Genomic DNA, 16,164 nt, shown 5'->3' with positions numbered 1-16,164 from the left:
TGTTGTTCTTGACCCTAAGGGATCTGGGACCAAGAGGACAAGACTTATGATTGGCTCAGATGACGTGATGTGTAAAATCAGTTGAAATAAAGTAATGTGCTGTGAGAGTTAGAAGATAATTGTGAGCTAAAGTAAGGTAAAGAAGTTTTGAAACCCTCTGGCTAAGGTAGCATTTCAAATGTACTGTAATCTCATTTTAGGCTGTTTGGATGATGAACTGTTGTCCATCAACAACCTGCTATTAGGTCATCTTTAGGGATAATTTTTCAGTGACTAATACCAGTGAAATATTTCTTGTCCACAATTCTGGACAGAAACTCTTTAAAATCTGTGGTGTTTCTCATAGCTGTTATTAGCTGAATGAAAGGATGTAAGGAAACATGCTGGGTAAAGAAACATATATCAGTGTAAGGTATTATTACTATTATAATAGACAGTGAGAAGACTGGCTTATTGGGGGGTGATATTTTTGTGGCTAATGGGAAATAAATTTGGTGTTTGGGGACTAGATTCTGAAGGGCCATGAGAGCCAATTAGAGGGGTTCTACTGGGTTCAGTAAAACATCCCTGTATTAACTCAAATTATTAAGAATGACTGGCATCAATTAAATAAGTGCCTGATGCTACTAACAAGGGTTAATATTTGAGTGGTATGAGGTGTCATCCTCACCAGTATTAGGTCCGTACTGTTGTCCCCCCATTCTATAAGAGAGAAAACATCAGGGTCTAGGGAGATAAAATAACTTGCTCAAGGTTTTATTGATAGAATATGTAACTTAATGTGGAGAATGACAGTACCTTGAAGTAGGAGTGGCAATGTTACTTTTTGAAGAGGTGACAAGGAAGAAGCCATGGGGAAGAACATGCCAGGCAGGTGAATTGCAGTTGTATAGACGCTGAGGTCAGAAAGAATTTAGTATGTTTTGCCTAGTGTGGCTGGCTATAGCACAAAGAGTAAGGAGGAAGTTGTGTGAGGTAAGGACTGAGAGATAAGGGTAAAAAGATTAGCAGGGCCTTGTGGACTGTGCTAAAAGTTTTACTTTTATTCTGAGGGTAGTGGGAAACTGGTGAAGGGTTTTAAGCAAAGGAGGGATGTGGTATGACTGTGTGTGTGTGTGTGTGTGTGTGTGTGTATGGTAAAAAATACATAACATAAAATGTAACATTTTAAGTATACAGTTTTTTAAGTATTCAGTGGCATTAAGTGCATTCATATTGTTGTGCAACCATCACCACTACATCTCCAGACTTTTTCAAATTCCCAAGGTAAAACTACCCTCAACTCTAAAGCGCAACTCTCCATTCTCCTACCCCCCCAGCCCCTGATAACTACCATTCTGTTTTCTGTCTCTATGTCTCTGACTGTTCTAGGTACCTGTATAAGTAGAATTATACAATATTTGTCTTTTCTTGTTTGGCTTATTTAACTTGGTATAATATCCTAAAGGTTCATCCATGTTCTAGCTTGTATAAGAATTTTATTTCTTTTTAAGGTTAAATAGTGTTCCACTGTATGTATAGGCCCCACTTTGTTTATATGTTCATCTGCTGATGGACACTTGGGTTGTTTCACCTTTTGGCTACTGTGAATAATGCTGCAGTGAACATGGTGCACAAGTATTTCTCTGAGTCTCTGCTTTCAGTTCTTCTGTGATTGCTCAAGGTTTTATTGATAGAATGTATAACTTCATGTGGAGAATGAGAGTGGAATTGCTGGATCAGATGGTAATTCAGTTTAATTTTTTGAGGAACTGCCATACCGTTTTCTGTAGCAGTTATGTCATCTTAAATGCCCACCAACAGAGTGTGAGAGTTTCAGTTTATCCACGTCTGTACTGATGATACCATTTTTTTTCGTTGGTGGTTGTTGTTTTGTTTTGTTTTTTGATAATAGCTTTAGGGGAAGAAACTTTTTCCTCTACCTTTTTAGCTTCAATGCCCAGGACTGCAAATTAAACTGATAAAAGACTGGTTAATAGGAGAAAAAGGTTTATTTTTTATGCAAATGGAGGGGAGCATCAAAGAAATGATATGAAAGCTCCAAAGAAGCAGTTAGTCTTGAGAGCTTACATACCATTCAAACAGAGAGCCATAAATTGTGGAGATGAGACAAGACAAAGGAAAAGGAGTTTGTGCTTTTATAGGCAATAAATTGTGGGAAGGTAAATATATTGGGGAAACTAATGGAAGATAAGGGTTGTTTTAATAAGGTGTGTTTGTACAGATTTGTCTCAGCATCAATAACTTGTCTCCCATGTTAAGAATGTTCTCACCTTTCTCACAGGAAATTCATATCTTGCTTTTAAGTAGAAAGGGGGAGGGCGCAGAGCCCTTCCTGCATCTGCTTTTCAGTTATTTTTAACACAAAATAATCTTTATACAAAGTGGCATATTTTGGGGTGGCATACTCTGATGCCCTTCATAGCCATCCTAGTGGGTGTTAAGTGGTATTTCATTGTGGTTTTAATTTGCATTTCCCTAATGATTAGTGGTTCGAGCATCTTTTCAATGTGTTTATTGGCCATTTGCATATCTCCTTGGAAAAATGTTCAAACTGTGACTATTGAAATCATGACTTTTGTTTCTGAAAGAACATTTTGGCTGCTCTGAGGACAGTGATTTGAAGTGGGATTGAAGAGCAATCTGGGAAACCACTAGAGAAGCTGCTGCAGGAATCTAGTTGGAGGTGATGGTACTTGGGCCACACTCTGGCCCCCTTCTTCAGATACAGTATTCTACAGATACTTCATTTTAAGTGTGTCTCCTCTCCTTGAGAAGTGTGTGTTCTACATTTGGGCCATAGGGACTGTAATTCCTTTTGTAATTTCTGCAAAAAAGTTGGGTGAGAACTTTTCCCTAGGAATCCTAAAAATATTCAGAAGTCTATCTTAGGTCAAAATAATAATGGTAATGAAGATGATGATTTTATTTTTGCCTTTAAAAACTCTTCACTTGTTGTTTGGGAAAGATTTGAGGTTTTATTTATTTTTTTAAGTAATAGTAGAAGATAAACATAGTGGCTTAGAATTTAGGATTAAAAGGTTTTTAGATTGTAGACTATTTTGGTTGAGGAAGGACTCTAATAAATACTATGCTAGATGGTAGCCACAGGTCCTCATTGACACTGTAAGCCTTTTAGGTTTCCAGTTATTGTCTTCTTCCTGACCTAGATGGCGTCCTGGAAGCTGGACCAGTTCTTAAAACATAAGGAAAAATTCGGGGGTTGGGGAGGAGTTCAAAGTGCAAGTTCCTCTTATTTGTAGCTTTGAACATTGCACAGAGAAGAGACATTGAACCCTCCCTTTTCTCTCCTAAAGATTTTAAGATTTATTGTATGAGTCTAAGAATTGTTATTATATGAGTCTAAGAATTATTCTCTTTAAAAGTGCTAAATTATCTTTAGTTGCTAAAGAATTCAAAATTTTTTTCTATATGAAATCAAAGAAATACCTCTCAGAGAACAGAACAGTGTATTTATATTGATCCTAGGAAGTAAAGTGATTCCAGTAGAAATTACTCTCTCTTCACCTCTACTTCTGCCTTGTACATACTGGGCGCAGCCTCACTCTGGCAGGAATGACCTGGGTTGCAATAAAAGTCACTTGTTTTCTTTCCCCCTCCCCACTTCCCCTTCAAGGTCATTATAGGTAGGTCCAAGTAGGAATTCTATGTCACACCTAATAAACTGACTCATAACTTTGAATTTAGTGGCCCTACCTGTAGCTGTCATTGGTTCTTGATGAAGAAATTTGAGATTTGGACAGGGGTTCTCAAACTTTGTGCACATTGAAATAACCTAGCGCTCTTTAAAACACTGATGCCTGGCTTCCATCCCTAGACCTTCCGATTTGATTGATATGGGGTGTGACCTGGCTTCGGGATTTAAAAATAATTCTCAAGGTGATTTTTATGTGAAATGTTCCCTTAGAAGAGACCAAGGGCAGAATTGTATCCTCTTAGGAATCTTAGTTACCTCTGCTGGGCTTGCTTGGAATTGCTTGTGGAAATGAACCCACAGAACAGCTTTCAGGCCTTCTTGGGTTGCTTCAGAAAATCCTCATGGGCCTTTGAACTCCTTAGCCCTTCCTTAGGTATAAGCTGACTCCAGGCCATCTTTTTGACTTGGAGAAGCCTCCAGGGTGTCTTTTTCTTCTGTTAGCCTCCACACCTGCTTTATTTATTCCTTGGTGTTCTTTTGTAGTTTCCTAGGATAGAATGAGATTAACTGCTCCCAAATTCTCACCTCTTTGCTTTCCCAAAGACAAACCCTCTTCATATTTAATATTTTACTTCTTATCACTACAGAAAAACAAGTAACAAACACAAGCAAGTTGCAAAGCATATAGATTTTTTACTGCTGTAGTCCCTAAAAAATCCTGACTTTCCTCTGAACTGGGCTGCTTTAGTTGTGTTGAGGGCAGTGGTGAGCAGACACATTCCATATAGAGTCGAGGCTATAAAAACCTTTCATAAGGCTTGTTTTCTGAATCTAATGATTAATAGTACATTCAAGTAACCATACACAGTCAATATAGAGCAGTAGGGGCTCTTTAGTTTATCTTTGCCGCTTAGGTCTTTGGGCCCCTCATACTGAGAAACACTAGGGTTAAGCTAGGTCTCCTTGTTCCCTTATTACTTTGGGGACATAATACTCCTCAGTTATGTTTCTACTTTATCCACTACCAGTATGATTTTCTCTCTGTGTCTGGTGTTGATACTGCCACTCATTCTTTAAACAGAGTTCACTGTGGTGAGCAGCTTTTCATTTTTACCTCTTACAGAGAGATTAGCCTCCTCCCTGTGCTTGACAACCCCCTCCGCAGCCTCTAACCTGTGTACCTCCTGTTCTCTGCCTAACACCATTGCAGTCTTGGGATTTGTCACTTTCATGGAGTTTTGTAAAACCTATGAGTTCTAATAGGCCTGGGTTTAAAGACTTCTTTTAAAGGAAAGGACAGATCCTGAATGATCTGAACTTGGGGGCTTGTAGCCCTTGCCAAATGTTAAGGAGTAGAGTCAGTTGGCCTGGATAAAAATCATAGGCAGGTTAACTTCTCTAAGCCTTACTTTGATGTTAATAATAGTAGTAGTAGTAGTAGTATGGGATGTTGTGAAGATTAAATGAGTTATTTCATATAAGAATCTTAGAGCAGAATCTGGTTGTGAAGTGATTGTAGTAATGGTTGTTGCTGTCATTTAACTGAAACACCCTCTTTGCCTCTTCCTTCTTGACATTGGATATGTTTAGTGACCTAGAACTTTCAAGGCTGTCATTTTAACCTTCATTTGCCACAATACCTAGGAGTCTGTGTTCTCAGTTCTCCAGCGCTGTCACTTCTCTGGCTTTGTTGCCATGCCAGCTTTAGAATCCTGTTGTGACTGCTTCTGGAAAGATTCCCAGTTGATCCTTCCACTGGTTGGTAGGTCAGGTAACGTAGCACACAGGTCAGACTTGAAAAGACATAGGAGCTAGTAAAGATTTTTAAGGAGGAATACATTTAATATGCATGGGTAGAAAAGTTTCTTTTAATTTGCTTGGGATTCTGGAATTTCCACTTTGTGAACTCAAATCAAATGTAAAATCTCTATAGAAACACCATTATGGTATATTTACCTGACTTTGCTAAATAAGCAAAGCTTAGTAATCCACTGTTGATATTAATGGTATTGTTTCAATAAGATCCAAAGGGATTTACTCTGTGTATGGTAAGTAAATAAACAGAAGTAGAAGAAAATCTAAAAAGAGGTTAATTCCTAATTTTTAATATAGTCATTATTTTACTGTAGGAATTCATATACCCAGTTAGTGGTTCTTTGGCAGGCTGGGTATGCTTCCACAAGAGAAGGCGGCTGTCCTTCAAACCTTGGAGCCCCAGAATATATTACAGGTGTATCAGGGACTAGGTGGCAGGTGGGAAAAAGGGAAAATGGGAGTTTTCTGAACAGGATGGGTAAATCGGCAGGGCAGAAGATCCTCCACTTACAAATACGAGCACATACACACCTACTAGAGAAACTTTGTATTTTGATATTGTGCTTAAAATTAAAAATGCTTTCTTACTTTTATTATTATTTTTTTAAAAAAAGGTAGAAAAGTACCTGGCCTAGAAAGCAGATTTCCAGGGCAGAGCCATACTTTCCCTGGTGCCTAGCATATATGCCAGCTCAGTAAATATGAGTTGAAAGTGAATGAATGCTTGGCAGAGTTTACTTTTTTGATACTGTGTTCATTTCTGGTCTTTTCCTCAAACTAGATTTTATTGGTTCAGTTATATGATTATTACTCTATTAAATGGATTAAAATTGGTATGTTTTATTTGCCATACAGGAAGTTAAGAAGTTCTTAAGGATTATTTTCATTAACCTGTGAAAAACACTTTTTTGGCTCCAGAAATATTTCTACCTAAAGAATTTTACTCCATTAGACATAATTGAAGAGTATTCTTTATTGGACACTTTGCTGATTCATACAGGTCTTTCTAGAATCCATGATTGTCATCACCTTTCTCTTTTTAAAAAAATTGAAGTATAACTGTTCAGTTTTCTCTTAAATTATAAATAAGCATACCTGTATTATTTAAAATTTAGAATTGTAAATTTGGAAATATAAAAAAATATCCTTTTAACACTATGGCAGTCATTATGTGCCATAAATTTAGAAGTATATATTTAGAAATAATGCCTTACTTTTCATCTTAGGTTGGATACTTCTTAAAATTAGGTCATTCCCATTAGTAATATTTTCTAGTGACATTTTCAGATATTGGCACACTTACATTGTGGGATTTTTTTAGTCAGGCAAGCATTTTGATTTTCCAGTCTGTTTCACCTTTCCTTATTTCTAACTTTAACTTTGCAATCTCCCCTTTTTTTTAAGCAATGAGGAGGACTAACTTTTAGACATTTAGGTTGGGGGCCTGTATTTGAATAGACTGAGATCTCCTGTAAATTATGTGTCCATATAGCTTATATATCCATAGTTTTAGTTACAGATGGCAAGAAGTCTTTCAAAGAATTTCGTGACCATGGTGACATTTTTTCAGATTATTTTCAGTGAATTGACACTTATTTCTAATTAATTTCTTTAATTTTTGAGCTACATAAATAAAACTGATACAAGATTTGGAAGCTTACTTTTAGTAGTGGAGAAAGTTGTCAAAGAATTTGATATGGTTCTAAATCAAAGCTATTTATAGAATCTCTTAAATCTATCATTGTCTCTTCTGTTACTGATTTAGGTTAAAACTAATTGCCTTTTTTCTTCTCACTTTTACAGAGTTAATTGAGAGTTGGAGGCAGCCTTGCTGAAGATGAAGAATATACAGTATTAGAGATTTTTTTTTTCTTTCAAAAGTCTTGATTGTTCCGTGGCTTGCCTCTAGTTGCCACTTCTCAGTTGAGTCTGTTTGCTTCATCAGAAATGATTTTTACAATTTCAAGAAAAAATATGTCCCAGAAATTAAGTTTACTGTTGCTTGTATTTGGACTCATTTGGGGGCTGATGTTACTGCACTATACTTTTCAACAACCAAGACATCAAAGCAGTGTGAAGTTACGGGAACAAATACTAGATTTAAGCAAAAGATATGTTAAAGCCCTAGCAGAGGAAAATAAGAACACAGTGGATGTCGAGAATGGTGCTTCTATGGCAGGATATGGTAAGATAACCATGGAATATTCCTACTTTTCCTCCTCTTCAACCTAACCCCATTTAAAAGATATTCATGGAAATCTAACTCATTACTTCTTGTATAGATCTTTACAAAAGTACATTTTCCTTGACTTTTTATTATGAAAAATTTCAAATGTATTGAAAATAGAAATAATATGATAGTTATCTATCCGTCTCCTAGATTTAACAATTCTTAACATTTTACAACATGTGTTTTGTTTACTTTTTGGAGAATATTAAAAGTGAATTACAGAAATTGTGTCACTTCATTGCTAGATATTTCCACATGTATCTAAAAAAATGACCTTTTTCTACATAATTATAATACTGTTATTATGTCTAGTTTGCATCTAGATTTTCGTTTAGATTTTCCCATTTGTCCCAATGTAGGCCATCAATTGTAAAACATCTGTGAATTCCTGAGAAGCAGCATTCGCCTAGTCTAGTATTGTTTACTGCCATTCTCCTTTCCACATCCTGGGTTCCTACTGTGTTTCAAGTTCCCTGTGCATGCCATATTTTCTCTTGCCTTTAAGACTTAAAGGAAAAGATAAGAGAAGAGGTAGAACATTGTGTGTAAGCATTTTCAATGTTTCAGTGTTTTTTTTTATGTATACATATATGTATTTAAAGTGAATATGTTAGGACTTTGTATTAAAAAAGGGTAGTTCTTCCCACCCAGGACAGTCCTCAAATTTCCCATTCCTCAGAGCCAGCTATTTAAAATTATTTAGTCTGATTTACTTGGTTATTATCTCCATACCTGTAAATAACATGCTCTATGAACTACTTGTTGATTTCTCAATTACAAGATTTATCTGCCAACTTCCCGCTTTCCAATGTGAGGCGTAAGCTTGCTTTCTTACCCAGAATTGCATCCCACTACCCCAGGCTGCTTTCACTTACATTTGTCCTTCTTGTCCTGCCATTTTTCCGTCATAATTTTGGTTAGAACAATATTCAGTGTGTATTATTATGACTGTGTTAATGGTATTCATTCCTGAGCCATGTAGTACATTATGATTACTTTCCCTTTCCTGTACACCTTTATTTTCCCCTCTAGAATTAATATGTATCGATTTTGTTCCTAGCTTTCTACCCCAACTCCCTCACAGTTGTTTAAATCTCCTCCCAGTATATTCAGGCACATTAAGTATTGCGTTGCTTTATATATCTTGGAGGAATTTTTCCTGGAGTTTCTTACCTGCTCTGTACTGTTTTCTCTCTAGGCCTGTAGCAGTGAATTATTTTAGGACCCCACTCCACATCACCCTGGGGATTCCCTTTATCTCTCTCTCGTGTTGGATCTTGTTTCTAGAATCCTGAGACTTCTTTTCATTGTTGACTCATTTTAGGGAAATAGATCTTCATAGCTTCCTCAGAAAGGTACAGGGTGGTCTGAAGTCCTTGCTTATCTGAAAAGGTCTTCTTTCCCACCCACGAACTCTCATGCTTAATTGAAAGTTTGACTGAGTATAGAATCCCTCATTTGGAAATACTTTTTTCTTGCATTTTAAAGGCTTTGTTCTTTTTTTTTCTTCTTAGCTTCTAAGTATTCTTTCTGAGAATCTAGTGCCCTTCTGATTCTTCATCCTTTATATGTGACTTATTTTTTTGAGACTCATGAGATCTTTGTCCCATACTGTTCTGAAATTTCTTGATTATGTACCTGGGTATGGCTTTCTTTCATATGTGGCTGGACCTCAGTGGGCACTTTAAATCCAAACTTAGGTCCTTCAGTCCTGAGATATTTTCCCTAAATTATTTACTTTATTTCTTCTTCCCCTTTGTTTTTGTTTTTTCTTTCTGGCATTCTGTTATGCAATATTTGGGACCTCTAATTTTCCTTTATTTACTCTCCTAGCTTCCATCTCATTGCCTTTTTGCTTTATTTTTTGAGCTATTTCCTCAGCTTTATTTTAAACTCCTTATGGAGTTTTTAATTTTGTCTTTTCTGTTTTTAATTTCTAAAAGCACATTTTTGTTATTCCTCAAAGGTTATCAGTGATAGCTTTTCTGAAGTATTATGTTTCTTCCAGATGTGTCTGGTGATCCTTAGCCTTCTGAGGCTTTAAGAGTGAGACACTAAACGCTAGATAGGAGCTGTTGATAGGATGTATTTACTATATGATGATGTGGCTGGGACATTGACTTGGGAGTATCGTTAATATTTGCATTGACTTCCAATACCAGCTACCTGGAGTTGGGCCAGATTTCAAAGGGCATAATCTACCACAATACTGCCCTCACTTCAGACACTAGCCACCAGTTTGGGAGTCTCCAGGCCACCCTCACATCTGACCAGTTGGTTATAAATTTGAGGGTTCTCACTAATCCCTGAGGTTTGATAATTCACTAGATTGGCTCACAGAACTCACTGAAAGCACTCTGCTATTATACTTGTTATAGTAAAAAGAAAATCAGAACCAGCCAAAGGAAGAGATACACACGGCAAGGTCTGAAAGGGTTCCAAGTTTCCATTGTCTCCTCCTCATGGAGTTGGTGTGTGACGCATCCTGACCTATCAATTAAAAGTATTGCCAACTAGGGAAGCCCCTCTGAACTTTGGTGTCATAGTTTTCCTTGGGGTTTCCTTGTGTGGGTATGACTGATTGAATCATTAGCTACACGATTGAACTCAGTTTCTAGCCCTTTTCTCCTCCCCTACATGAACTGAAAAACCTTAACATATGGTTGGTCTTTCTGGCATGGCATCTATCCTGAGTCATCTTAGCACAAACTCTCTAGGGGACCACTCCGAATCAACTTGCTTATATAAAATATCAGGTGTAGTGTGAGGGGCTTAACATGAATAACAAAGACAGTCTTATCACTCAGGTAGTTCCACACACTTAGAGGATACCTCCCAGAAATTGGGATAAAGGCCAGTCCAATTCTTTATCATACTACTGTTTGGGACACTAATAGGTCTTGGCACAACTTCAAACACCAGGGTCCACTAAAAATAAAGCATGCTCCTTGGGAAAAAAAAAATTTCTTTATTATACACTCTCAGTGCCTATTTCTTTTGGGTGTCCAAATATCCATGTATTTAGGTCTTTCCTGTTGAGCTGGTCAGATCCCCTAAGAAAGGACTTCCAGTCTTTTACTAGAGAGTATAAAACTCTTAAGTATTTTGGGATCTGAGAGGAAAAGGCTAGGGGAAGGAGGGGCAACCTCAGACCTCACCGTGTAAGCTTTCACTTTCTCCCCCATGTTTCAGTGTGGCACCCAGGCCCTCCACTGCTTTACTGGCATCTGAAAATACAGCTCATATTTTCTGCAATGGGGGAGGGGCTGTTGCTTATTTTTGGAATGGTTTACAGAATTTAGGAATTGATTGTATCATAGATAAATTTTCACCCAATCCTCCTGTTTTCAGTCTCTTCTTTTCCCTCTTTTCAATGGTACCTGGTATAACAATTCCTGGACTTTTTAAGGGTAGGGTTCTGTGGAGAAAATTGAATTCCTTGGTTTTTCTTCTCTTTTAAGGTGCAACTTTTAAAAATCTGCTAAGTCAGTTAACACTTATCCATCTGTTTTCCATTTCTGAAATTTTGTTGTTCTTGTCTCCTCTCTTGTTATCTTTGGCCTGATGGATTTATGCAAAAAAGAAAAGAGAAAACAGTAACTTTTCTGTTTTGGTTGGATATCCAGTCAGCAGAAGTTAAATGCATTTGTTTAGTTTACCGTCTTTATCTGGGAATGCCCTGAACACTTTATATTGTTTCTTCTCCTCCTTACAGTTCTTATGAAGTGATGAGGGTTAGTTTACATTTGCTCTTGAGGGTCATGTTTAGATGACTTAGAGATGGAGTTGGTATAAACTGAGATGCAAGTACTTGTGGCCGATACAGATGTAGAAATTAAATTGTTTTGCATTCTGCCTAGTCCAAGGACACAAATAGAAACGATAAAGAAGTGATTTTTTTGGAACAAGAGAAATAATAAAAAATGAGGCCTTCTACTTGAACAAAATAATATTTAAAAGGTAGCCTTCTGTGCTTTGCTGCCCAGCTGTGTGTAACAACTCAATTTTAAAAGCAAAAATGAAACCCATCTATGCATGGTATTTTATAAACTGTTTTAAAATTTAGTATATGGTGGAGATATTTCTATGTAAATGAATTTATATCTGCATGATTTAATGACTACACATATTTAACCAATTCCCTGAAATGCTATTTATTTATTTCTAATTATAAAAATAGTATGTTTATTGTAGTATTCAAATATTACAAAAATATACAACATAGATAAGTGAAAGAGCAGGGAGAACATAATTTAATTTGGCATGTCAGGGGGAGCATACTTTTTCTTAAAGGGCTTAATAGTAAGTATTTTCAACTTCTGGGTTCTGTGGTGTCCATTGCAATAACTGAGTATGGCTATGCTCCAGTAAAACTTTTAATTACAAAGACAGGCAGCCAACCACCTACAGTCTGCCCATACATGGTTTTAGCATATCCTTTTATTTTGAGAAAAATGGGATTGTACCATGGACACTAATTTACAACTTACTTGTGTTCACTTAATTACTGTGTACATATTTCCATGTCATTGCATATAGGTTTATTTCATCCCTTTTAAGGACTTGATATTGTTTCCTTTTATAAATACTCCTTTTTTTGCTTATTCTCTAATGGATAAATTTTGCTGACCATTTTTGTATATTTGATGCAGTGCTGCAATATGTGTGTGTGTCTGTATATAAAAGATATGTGTGAATATATGGCTATTTCATGTTTATGTGAATGTTTCAGAAGGATGGATTTCCTAGAAGTGGTATTTTTTGGTTAAGGATATGCATATTAGATTTAATAGACATTTGTCAGATTACCCTCCAGAATGGCTCTATAAGTACACGTTTCTACCACTTTCCAACCAATGTGAAAGTGCCAGTTTCTCCACACTGTACCAATTCTATTTAATTTTAAATGTCCTCTAATTGTTTGCTTTTGCATTTCTTTGTTTACAGGAGAGGTAAAAAAGTTTTCTTGTTTATTGGCTATTTTGTATGAGAGTGAACTTTTTGTGTCCTTTGCCAGTTTTTCTACTGGGAAATTTTTAAATTGACTGATTCTTTATAAAGACATCAATGTAGTCATATGCTGCCAAATGTTTCTCTTTTGGCTTTGCAGTTGTGTAATAACTTTGTATATTGTTTTAAAAATTTGTGTAGTAAAATGTGTCCATCATTTTTTATTCTTTAGTTATAAGCTTAAGTTTTTTTCTCCAAAACTCAGATTCTAATATACTGTGGTTTGGGTTTTTTTGTTTGTTTGCTTGCTTGTTTTACATTTATGTGTATAATACAGTTGGGATTTGTGGTGTAAGCAATAAGAAATGCAGGTTCTTTTTTTCCAAATTAGGTAGCCAGTTATTCCAGTTTTATTATTTGAATTCTGTCCTTTGCTCCATTAATTTGAAATGACAGTATAAATTAAAAGAAGATGAGAATTTTACAGGTTTTGCAGAACTTTAAACTTTTGCCATTTGTAGAAACCATTTAGTCTCTCTTACTATATAAAAGCTAGTCATTTGAAAACATTTATTGAATGGCCTTCCCTTGAGGTGTTGAACCTGTTTTTCTCAGAAAAATAAGGATAAGATAATTTTTAAAAATGCTAGCCTACAATGAATTGTTACTATTACAAAGGCCATCAACAGATCAATTAACTTCATAGATTGCTGTCTGTAGATTTGGAGCAGTAACTTGTGCTTTCTCTTTGACATATAATCATTTCCAAATGCCTTATGTCTTTTTCGCAACATTCTTAGTCTTTTCTGATGTAATTTTATTTCTTTCCATGTGACTTTTGGATTCCCATGTGACTCTTGGATCCTGGGGTTTGCCTAGAATAATGAATTGGGAATACTTGCTCTGACTGTCACAGTGACTCTTGTGATCACCTTGCAGTTAATGTATGTGCAGTTTCCTTTACCTGTTTCTGAATCTATGGCAACAGTAGTCTCTTACTACCTCAGGCTTTTCAATCCAAGACTGACTCTGCCTTTCTTTTACCAATGTGGTTGAACATTTAAAAAAAATGGACTCCAAAAATATTTTAGGAGAATTGGAGAACAGTTTAATGTTAATATTTTAAATACTCTTCTGAAAATTAAGTTAATAAATAGTTGTTCTTTTACATAAATCTACCAAAAATTCCCTTTAGAAACAGGTTAAAATTTCTTACTTTCATCAAATTTTCAAATATATAAACTATTATATAAATGATGAATGAAAACAGTGTTATAAACATTTTCAGAAAACAGACTGCTAGATAATATCTTTTATAATTGAAGAAAATAATTTTTTATAAAATTTCCCTTAATCAGGGGGGACTTCGGGAGGATGGAGATTCATCTTTTCCGTCTTCCTATGCTATCCATCTTTTCCTGTTCTTTTCCTCTAAGTACCACTGAAAACCCTTGGCATTTTATATAATACAAATGTAAGAATTTGGAAGAAAAGAAGTCTGATTGGCTAGGTACCTCAGGACCCAAAGAACAGCACAGTGGTACATATCCTGGGTTTTCTTTTTATTTCATATATTCTAGATGTGGAACTGAAGAAGTCAACAACTTAGAAATGCCATCAGGCATAGATAAAGCCCCAACAGAAACCTGTTCTCTGTAGCCGAAAAAGGGGCAGTTTAGCAAGACAGAAAACTTTGATGGACAATAGCCATTCTCTTCCAGTCAAACACCACAGAAAAAATTGTGGCTGTGCTTCCACCCTTGTGAGGCTATAATACGGCACCCAATACTCCTCCCCCTCCATGGTACCAGTGGAGACCACATGGGGAACTGGGACTAATACCTACCCATGGCAGTAATTTAGTGTGCCTATCTCCCTCCCTCTTGGGGTGATGTCAGAAGAATCTTAGTATAGAGTCTGGACTTATATCAATGCCCAGTGGTAAGGAGGGCACCCCCACCACATCAGTGAAGAGAACGCAGGGACCTGGAACTGCCACCTCCCAGTGATGAGCTTACCACCCTCAGATGACATTGGAGGCTAAGTTGGGAGAGAACCTTCACTTTTTCCCATACCTGGTAATAACAAGGTGGCACCCCTCTGCACTGCCACAGTGGTACCAGAGAAAACGATCTAAAACAGGAAGTAAATGATATCTGGAATCTCATAAACTACTATGTAAATGCCCAGGTTTCAAATATAAATCACTTCTCATACCAAGAACTGGGAAAATCTCTAACTGAATAAAAAGACAACCAATGTCAGATGTTGAATAATCTGAAAAATATTTTAAAGCAATCATGATTAAAGATGCTTCAATGAGGGATTAATAAACACAAAGCAAATGAAAAATCTCAACGAAGAAATAGAAAGTCTCAGCAGGTAAATAGAACTTATAAAGAAAAGCCAAAGGGAAATTTTTGAACTGAAAATACAGTAAATGAAATAAAAAGCTGAACAGATTGACTTAGCAGCAGAAAGGAGAGAAGAGATGAAAGAAGCAGTGACTTTGAATATAGAACAGTGTAATTACCCAATCTGAACAAGAGGGAAAAGTAGATGGGAAACAAAAATTGAACAGCATCTTAGGGACCTGTAGGACTAGAACAAAAGATGAAATATTTGTGATCAGTTTGGAAGGAGAGGAGAAAGAGGGCAGCAAACTTCCCAAATTTGTCAAGAGACAGACCTCAGGTTCAAGAAGCTGAGTGAACCCCAAGCAAGCTAAACACCACCATATTCATGCCAAAATATAATTAAGCTTCTGAAAACTTAAAGAGCAAGTGGAAAAAAATCTTAAAAGTGAGTAGAGAAAAATGACATCTTGCAGTGGAAAAAAATTTAGATGATAGCAGATTTCTCATGAGAAACCATTAAAGCCTAAAGTAAGTGGAAAAATATTTTTTAAGAGCTGCAAGAGAAGACCTATTGACCCCAAATTCTATACCCAGTGAAAATGTCCTTTAGAGTGAAGGGGGAGATCAAAGACATTCTCATCTCAGATGAAGGAAAAGAATTCATCACTGGTAATCCTACCCTAAGAGATGGCTAAAGAAAATTCTCTAAACAAAAGAAACAATAAAAGTAGGAACCTTGGAATTACCAGGAAGGGAGGAAGAACACAGGAAATAAAAATCTAGGTAATTCAATTAGTTTCTTTTTCTTCTTGAGTTTTCTAAACTGATGGTTGAAGCAAAAATTTTAACACTGATGTGATTCTAAGTATATGTAGAGGATATCTTTAAGGCAATATATTATAAACACTATGGTAGAAGGATGGTGTATTATGTTTTTTTTCAGAGAAAAAGCAGAGATTGATTGATGGACTTAAAAAAATTGGCTAATGCATTTATGGGAGCTGGACAGTCCAAAATCTACAGAGTGGGCTGCCAGGCTAAAATTTAGGCAAGAGTTGATTTTATAATCCTAACTCCAAAGGCAGTTAGTCTGGAGGCAGAATTCCTTCCTATTCCAGGAATCTCAGTCTTTTTTCTTAAGGTCTTCAGCTGAT

General features: G+C 36.2%; 1 protein-coding gene across 2 annotated transcripts in view; it reads left to right on the top strand.

Moving 5' to 3' along the window:
- Positions 1–16,164, top strand: part of CCDC126 (coiled-coil domain containing 126) — a 39,418-nt gene that overhangs the window by 5,721 nt on the left and 17,533 nt on the right. For both annotated transcript variants that reach the window (XM_073238698.1, XM_037022203.2), the window contains exon 2: positions 7,277–7,658. In XM_073238698.1, the coding sequence (XP_073094799.1) occupies positions 7,421–7,658 (238 nt within the window). In that variant the 5' untranslated portion in view covers positions 7,277–7,420. The remainder of the gene's footprint in view (positions 1–7,276; positions 7,659–16,164) is intronic.

This window comes from Manis javanica, chromosome 6 (assembly GCF_040802235.1).
Source record: "Manis javanica isolate MJ-LG chromosome 6, MJ_LKY, whole genome shotgun sequence".
Classification (NCBI taxonomy): domain Eukaryota; kingdom Metazoa; phylum Chordata; class Mammalia; order Pholidota; family Manidae; genus Manis; species Manis javanica.
This window is presented reverse-complemented; position numbering and strand designations above follow the sequence as displayed.